General features: G+C 49.5%; 1 protein-coding gene across 1 annotated transcript; it reads left to right on the top strand.

Annotated features, from left to right (window-relative positions):
• The first annotated feature begins 425 nt into the window (after positions 1–425).
• On the top strand, positions 426–2,330 carry LOC126536778 (endothelin-converting enzyme 1-like). Its single transcript, XM_050183782.2, has one exon. The coding sequence runs from the start codon at positions 426–428 to the stop codon at positions 2,328–2,330; it is 1,905 nt and encodes a 634-aa protein (XP_050039739.2).
• Positions 2,331–8,918: the final 6,588 nt, after the last annotated feature.

The following is an 8,918-nucleotide window of genomic DNA, read 5'->3' as shown; positions in this document are numbered from 1 at the left end:
TTTTTTTTCTGTATGTTTCTGAGGCTGTCAGTAAACAGTTGGTAGTTTAGCGCTTCACTGTCTTCTTTTTTCCGTCCCCTTTTGACGAAATGTACTTCGCGCCACAATCAAGAAAAATAGGAAATCTGTTGACCTCCTTTCCGGAAATCAAACTGGACATTACTAAGAGGTCAAATTTGTTGGATATTTTTTTTGAAATATTCATCATTTCTTTCGAAACCTTTAGCAAAGATTGGTGTAATTGATTGCGGTCGCAATTTCCCCTATACAACTGATACCCGAGACCACTTCATATCACACCGAAATACCACCGACTGTACTGCCAAATTAAATATAGAAGAAAGGCATATATATCGAGATCGTTTTGTTCACATAACGGCTAATGTTTCTTATTTCAGATTCCTAGGTCGCTGAAGTTGGGTCTCATGCTCTCGGCGTGTGTGCTAACGGTCATTCTCACATCTGCCTTGGTTGCGCTGGCGATCAAGGCTGCCTTTTTCGCGGAGGAGCCCTTTTCGAACGTGTGCAAGACTCACGCCTGCCTCGCCTACTCACATCGGCTCCGCTCGTCCATCGACGACTCCGTGAACCCGTGCAAGAACTTCACGCGCTTCGTCTGCGGCGGTTGGCAGAAGGCGAACGAACTCTCCGTGTGGGAGGACCAGTTCAAGAGCGTGCTGGACAGGCTTTCTAAGACGCTGAGCAGCATCCAAGTGCCGCCGTCTGGACAGAACGAGGAGCAGCGAGCCGCCGCCGTGTACCGCAGCTGCATGGCCATACTCGAAGGCAGCAGGGACGAGCTGGCAGCCGTGCGGAAGGCCCTCGACGACGCCGGCATTGTGTGGCCTCAGCCTTCGAGAGACGCGGACGTGCTCCGCTCGCTTCTCTACGTCGCCATGAAGCTCGGCTGGGACGTGCTGCTCGATTTCGATGTCGTGACGCACGGCGAAGGGGTCGAGCTAGTCGCGAGTATCGGAAAGCTGTTCCTGTTCGTGGTCAAGAAACACCAGCGCCTGCGCGCGAGCCGTGGCGGCCACGTATACTTCGACTTTCTCAAAGAACGCCTCAGGCGCAACGACACGGACAGCGTCACGTACGAGCAGATGAAGAACTTCGAGACCTACGCGCTGCAAGTCGTCAAATACTCTCGCGCCCGCGCGGCGGCCGCGCATCGCGTTGAGAGCTTTCTAGATGCGCCGGACTTGGGGCTGACCGAGGCTAAGTGGAGCGCGGTACTTCAAGAACTCGACGTGAGCGTGGCCGCACGTGTATCGGTCACGAGTACGACTCCCGAGTATGTGCAATCTATTCTGCGCGTCTGGAGATGGAACGGCTCGGATTCGTTCCACACGTTTGTCTCCTGGTGCACGGTTCAAGCGGCGGCACTCTTCGCGAACGAGGCCCTCATCCACAATTACTATGACACGGATTATGAGACGACGAAAGCGTACCACGGACTGTTCTGCGTCACCAGGGCCATGTACTTCTCCATACAAGCACCGTTCGCCAGATACAACGCCGACATTCTGAAGGGAAACGCAGGTGAAGTGGCCAGGAATATGACGCTAACAGTGCGAAGTGCCTTCTTGCGCCGCCTATCCAACTGGACGTACTTCGACGAGAGCGTAACCGTGGTCGGCAACTGGTCCTCCGTGGCGACGGTCTTCTTCAACTTCGAGCGACACAGCGGTGAGGGCGGAACCGAGAAGCGACTCCAGCTGCCGGACGCGACAGACTCGTTCGTGGACAACTGGAAGCTGTCGGCTCTCATCAAACGACCACAGGAAGTGGAAGATACCATGCAATCCGTGTACAAGCTGAATTACCACATTATTTTATACGGCAAGAGGGATTTCCAGCTGATGCCGTACGCCCTGTCCTATCCGCTCTTCGACTCGAGGCTGCCTTCGTCGCTCAACTACGGCGGCTTCGGATCCGAGGTCGCCAAAGCGCTGGGCAGCTTGTTTCTCTACTCCTACAGTAACGTGTCCGAGTCGCAGTCCATGATCGAGTGCATGCGGGAGGGCGGCTCAATCGACGCAGGCCAACAGCACGCAGAGCGCACTGTCGGCCTCGGCGCTCTCGTGGACGCTTACGACAGTGTGGTGAGGCGTGCATCGGACAGCACGGTGCATGGGCTGGAGAAGTACAGCGGACTTCAGCTTGTCTTCATCTCGCTGTGCTACGTCCATTGCAGAGGACAGGCCTCCGAGGGACCGGTAGAGCCGGTGTGCGATATATCGCTGCGACACGTACCCGAGTTCGCTGAAGCTTTTGGCTGTGCTCCCGGCGACCCGATGAACCCTCCTAACCGGTGTCCGCTGCTTTGAGTTACCTCGATGTGGATGTTTTTATAGTGCTTGTGTGGGGTGTGCGCATAGCGCACGAAGTGTATAGAAGTTGCTCTGTTTCTTTTTTTCAATAATTAGACTTATTTATTCGCTATTATCGCAAGATGCACGAAAAAAAAGTGGTTGCAGTCATGTTCTTCCGCTTCGATAGACTTGTGAAAAACGCGCCTCTGACAGCGCGTCAACGTGTACAAACGGAGCGAGTGGAAATCAGAGGATGTTGCCTTTACTCAATTACGCAGTTGTTAGCCCATGATTTTGCTGTGCTTCTTGAGTTTTCCAACTGTAGACGCACCCTTGGTTCACGTGACTGTTGTGTGTTTCGGACTGCACAAGTCTCCCTTCAGTGTGGTTGTGCCGAATCCTGCCTCGCGGCAACATTGCAGATCAGAACTCGCTGGCCTCTTCTCGTGTTCTTGTTTGCCTCTCGAGCGGCTCTTGCGGCGAATTGATCGTGCTATTGCCTATGCTACGTGGAGAACAAGGTGGAGGCTCTTCGCATGCCTTGGCTTCAGGTTTGAGCTAGTGTTGTGGCGGGGTGGCATCATAGTCGCCCTGATTCGAGCTAATGGCTGTGTAGGGTGGCCCCGACTGGCCTCCGACGCATCCTCGTCCAACGTATAGGTGAGAGGCTTCGCGGTCACGGTCTACTCGCCCGCGATGCCGCTTTATTTTATTTGCGCTGCAGTTCGACTTTAACGAAGCTTTGCCAGACCTTTAAAAGCACGGATGTCAACTAGCCTCAAGAACCATCTTGCCGTTGAGAAGTGTGCAGTGTGGGCGAGTAAATTGATGGTGTTGTTCTAATAATGCAGTGTCTAACGCCGCCTCTCAATGTGTAATTGAAACTCGTTAAAGTAGAAATTCTCGATTGTGAAATGAAGTTTGTCCTTGACCTTGCTTCTAATTTCCTGAATAGTAGAAGGCAGACACTTCGCCGGACGCTTCGTATACCCGCCGATACACGGCATGGCGCCTTTGATAACTCATGTCAAAGATACGCGTCCAGTGCGCTTAAATGATTCGTTTAGCGTTAGGCGATGTACTTTAAGGGAGCGGGGTGCAACTCACGTGGTTAATGGCATCCGCCTTTGTTGCCGCCCATGCCTGATTTAAATGTACGCAATTTTCCTGAGTATAAGCCTAGGATGCTCGGTATATAGAAACTGACATGTGTGGCATGGCTGGGACGGGGCAAAAATGGAAGGGCATTGTCGGCCCAGCTAGGGAACCCCAGATTGAGCGTTTGCAGGTTACGCGCCAGGACACAAAACTTGTATGCACCGTCATTTTGCCCAAGGTTTGTATATCGCCGACGTGCCATCACCACGGAAAAAAATCCCTGCGTGGGAGACGCCTACTCCGCGCTGATGTGCGTCCTGCAGGACCTGCATTAAAGTTTGTCCAATTCAATCGCGAGAGCCTGCCCTTTATATCAGATTGTGTAGGTAAATGGAGATGACTCCCGAGAGAATTTAAATGGAAGTTCTGAAGAGCGTATTATATAGTTGCTTGTGTGTACTGCATATAAACTTTATAGTTATGGTCAGCCCCTCTCGCAATACTGAAAATTGCAGCAGGAAGTGCAGGTTGGGCTCTACAACGAACAAAAAACCTGTATCAAGTCGGGGGGGGGGGGGGGCGACTTCGGATGGCGACGGCGGTTGACAGCGGAGCCCATTCCTTTCTTCTTCTCACCATGACGGTCGTGAAAGTGCTGCGGATGCTGACGCATTAATATATTAAAGCAATCAGCGCGTTTGCATCGCTCGCGAACACGTCGCGAAAGCTCGTCGCCAACGTGTAGTGACTAAAAAAATTTTTTGCAAGCATTATGTCTCTTGGCTTCGTCTCATTTGCGTTTGCTTCGTTTAATTTGGGTGCCTGGGCACAAAATCTTGCCTTCGAATGAGTGTGCAGGCACATGAGCAAAGGCTTCCCTGGGTGGCCTTTTAGTTTCCCACCCGCCTATACCACTGTTGCTAGATTTAGATTTACAATGATGAATGAGCTATGTAAATCTGGTGTGGCTTCGCATTGTGGCTATCACCACCTACTATTCCCTTGGAGCCGTAAATTCTGCACAGCACGCAAATGAGAGATTACATCAACAAGGCTACATCCCGACACTAGATTTCCAAGCACGCAGGGCTGGTACGGCCAACGTTACTAGAAGTATCTAGTAGCGGTGGGTACGGCGGCATCTCCTTTGTGTATACAGTGCGAGGCACCAGAAATAATTGACTCCTTTCTTCTTACGCGGCGACGGTTCTCCTCAGTCAGAAAAAAGATGCTTGAGGACCCTTTAAAAAAGGTTGGCCTTAGCATGAACGTCCCAGTCTTGCTATCGTTTGGAGCTTCCACATTGGGGTCGAGACGTTAGTGGCACCAGAATATTGGCACTGCTATGTTTGCATCGCTACGAAAAACTTCATCTTTTATTCCAACCAGCTGCCTTCCTAAACCAGTCAATTGTAATAACTAATTAGAACGCCGAGCAGAATACACGTTTCTCTGGTTTCTTTCTTTTTTCTCCTAAACTTTTTTTTCATTAATTTTCTCCAAACCGCCCAACTCTTGGCCGATCCCCCACGGTGGGCATGTGTCATTCGTACAGAGAACCGGCATCATGAGCGCGAACGAAGCGGCAGCTGAACGCCTTGTGCGGCAAAGCTCGGTGTCTGTGGCGCTGAGAGAAAAGGTTCTTTGGACAATTTTCGCCATGGGAAAGTGAACGGACTTTGAGCTGGTGTCTTCGACAGAGAGCCGTGAAAATGCGAAAAATAACTTAAACGTGCCATATGTGTCAGTATACCTTAAATAAATGATCCGACAACGATTTGAAAGGTACCGTTTGTGCCCTTTGTGTGCCTTGCGTTTTCTTGGTTGGTTCGTGTTGTGCGCCGTCTCTTAGTGATATCTTTGCCCATGTGCAATCTTTGCATCTTGCAGATTAAGCACTGTGCGCACTAAAGTTTGATGCCCGTTATCAGAAACACATTTTTAAAGCTTTTGCCTTAAATATCGCTCGTTGCAGTGGCTCATACCCGAAAAAAAGCGGCGTCTAGTCCAGTGAGACAAAATATCATCAGGAATGGCTCATACCCCTGTCAGCAAGTCAAGATGCAATGACTGAATATGGATGAATAAACTAAATAAAAAGAACGAAGCAAAGTATGAACGAAAGAACAAAGTAAGAACAAAGAAGGAAAGAATGAAAGACAGACAGACAGAAAGAAAGGATGACGGAAAGAAAGAATGAAAGAAACTTTAAGTGGCGCATTGGGCGCTCGCATGTGTTCTTGAGGAGGTCGACCTACAGCGCCATACGTTTACTGCACACTGCGGATCGTTATGCCTTGCAAGAAGTCTGACCTCTCCGATCGTATAACTTAATGCACTACCACGTGTGCAGCAGGCTTTGGCCTGCACGTGTTACAGGAGTGCAACATGCTGCCGAATTTTTGCCAACGTGAACACCGTAGGACGCGAAATATAACAGTTATCGTTTGATGTGGCACAGGGCCTCACCGAAAGACTGTAGTTAACTGCCACTCTGTGTTTCCTTGTGTACGTGCTGTGTGCATTTGTTTTATGTAATGGCATATGTGTGCTTTTTCCTGTGCCACCCTTATCATCTGTAGGAGCGTGTTCTATGACCACGCAAACATCTCCGATATGTACATAATTGGAAATGAGGCCTGGCGCATTGGTTTATTGACAAAAACCTCTCTCTACCTGAGCGCTGTGGAAGTCGCACCGGGGACCTAAAAATAATGATGATGATGATGCTCAGTTGAGGAACATATACAAAAAAATAAAAAGAGGCGGGGGATCGTTCAAGAATCGGGTGGCGGGTGGACACGTCAAACAAATGAATGCTCTAAGGAGAGAAAAGAATTATACAAAGGGAAATATGCGAAATAACGGAAAAGGAGAAACATAACACGCAGTTGTGCGGTCAGATTAAGTGAAACAAAATATGGATGATGTATCCAGGAAAAAATCTAAAATATTTCGTTGATAAAGAATTTGGAGAATAAAGTTAATTAACTTTATGCTCAGTGAACACAAGGAAATGAAATAAGAATCTAAAGATAGAGAGGATGTGAGAAAAAAGCTTAGAGAAAAGCTAAAGAAACTAGAAATGAACACAGTAATCACTTTGTTTCACTTAAGAAACATACTGCGTGACAAACATCCCTTTGGCTAATGCCTAGTTTTTGTTTTTTTGCTTATTACCCTTTTTTGTTGTTGTTTCATGCACATTTCATTGACTCCAGTGTGGTCAATCCCCCCGTGGGTATGAGCCATGTGTTGAGACGACGACGGCGACGACGACGACAACAACAACAACAACATCATCATCATCAACAACAACAACAACAACAACAACAACACTTGTGTGCAGTGTTGGCATTCATGCGCCCATAATATCTCATTGTTGTCGACGGAACGGCGCTCACTTTAGTCACTCACCACATATTTCTCGACGTCATAATAGACCGCAATCTTTCTTGGACAACACGTGTTGCTGCGCTCTGGACTAAGCTCACAAGCTTCATACACGTTCTCCTTGTTATACCGGGACTGAAGGGGGGGCTCTTCCGAACGAAGCCTGCTCCAAGTGTATCAGACGTTTTTTGTGGGCTACACACGTTACAGCGTGCCTGTGCTATCAAACGTCGGGTCATCGTGTCTGCTCACGCTGGAGAGCCTTCAGGCACAAACTTTGCGGATACATGCCTTGACCTGCTGCACCTCAGCCAAAGGCACAATAGCGGAAGCACGGGCTTGCCCAATGTACAGGCGCCGACAAAAGTGGTATACTCCACGCAGCGGGAGCCAGAGCAACGGCAAACTGTATCGCAACGCCATCTACAGGCAGCATCTGGGATCGAGACAGCCAATGGGTGCCCTTTATTATCTACAGGCATGTCGCTTGACTCGTGTCAATGTAGATGGCGTCACAATGCAGTGTGCCGCTGCTCCGGCTCCCGCTGCGTGGAGTATACCACTTTTATCGGCGCCTGTACGTGTACAGGTCTTGTGAACCTGTGGGAACCTACCTTCGCCTGCTGACCAGACCCTCACACCATCCTCTGCCATCACTTCCAAGAACATCCCTGCCTTCTCTCTTTATTTTCCTCCCCCTCCTCCACTTCCAAGAACCAACCGGGACTGCGAGTTTCCTAAGACCATTTCATGTGACGCAGTCATTATACCGTCCAGGTTCCAGGCCACCGACATCCCCGAAACACTTCCCCGGACAATACCGAGGCCATTAGTGAGGCTTGAAGTACCTGGAAATATGAAGAAGTCTCAAGTTTCTTCCATTGGCTTGAAACAGCTGAACCTGTCCCATATGTTTACATTATATAGTGGGACTGCAGAATTATATACCGATGTTTCAGCCACACCATTTGCCAAAACGGCTGCGTTTGTTATCCCGCAACTTGGAATCACCTGGCGATTTCAATTGGACCACACATCGACATCTACGGCTGCGGAACTGACTGCTGTACGGGAGACTGTTCGTTTTATGAGAACTCAGATACCTCATAAGTGGGCGGTGTTCTGCGAGGCCAAATCAGCGTTGCAGGCGCTAAGATTCCTCTCAAAGACAGGACCATACTACCTGCTCGTGCTGGAAATCGTTGAACTTCATCACAGTGCCCAGCGAGGTGACCACTTTACCACTTGTCAATGGGTGACTAATCACTGTGATTTGATTGGCAATGAACTCCCTGACAGTGAGGCAACATAGGCATTTTCTTCCTCTGATGAAGTACCAATTGCCTGCTCGCGACCTGACCCTAACTCAGTTATCAAAGCACTCATGCAGGACCTTAAAAATACATACAGAGCCTACCCTAACACCCACAGACGCTTACACGTGATCGACCCAGATGGCAAATTCCGTTGGCTCGCGAAGGTTACGCGGAGCAAAGTGCCACTGCTACGCAGGATTAGATTGGACGTTGCTTTCACCCGCCGCTACGCGCACCAAATCGTCCAGTCGAACCACTCTGATTGCGAAAACGGTCAGACGACTGAAACACTTGAACACATATTATGCGATTGCCCAGCATACATGCTGGAGCGACAGACATTGAATAATTTCCTAGCCACCGTTGGCAGGCTACCACTGTCGGAGGACGCTATTCTCGGCCCTTGACACCGCAACTTCAGTGCGGACAACTAAAGCGCCCGTGTAGTTCCTGCATGACACGGAACTAGACGAACGGCTCTAGTAAGGTCACCGTCTATTGTACTCAAGCACTCACTCCTCCTCTTCTCGTCATCATCCATCCCAGTACTTTCCCTCCCCTTCCCTCTTCTCCAGTGCTGAGTAGCAGACTAGAGCGCACCCGCTTAAGTCGACGTCTCTGTCTTTCATATCTCTCTCTCTCTCTCTCATGCTTTTGTCTATGAGCATATCGCAACGCTGAAGCGCTTTTTCACGCGGGAGATATTTTTCTGCGCGCGGTTATGAAATATCGGGAATTAAAAGTGAAAATCGCCACCCACCCAGCGTGAAGCTACAAAAGAAACCCATACAGACCT

The sequence above is a fragment of the Dermacentor andersoni genome, chromosome 4 (assembly GCF_023375885.2).
Source record: "Dermacentor andersoni chromosome 4, qqDerAnde1_hic_scaffold, whole genome shotgun sequence".
Taxonomy (NCBI): Eukaryota; Metazoa; Arthropoda; class Arachnida; order Ixodida; family Ixodidae; genus Dermacentor; species Dermacentor andersoni.
Note: the sequence above shows the minus strand (reverse complement) of the source record. Positions and strands in the feature narration are given on the sequence as shown.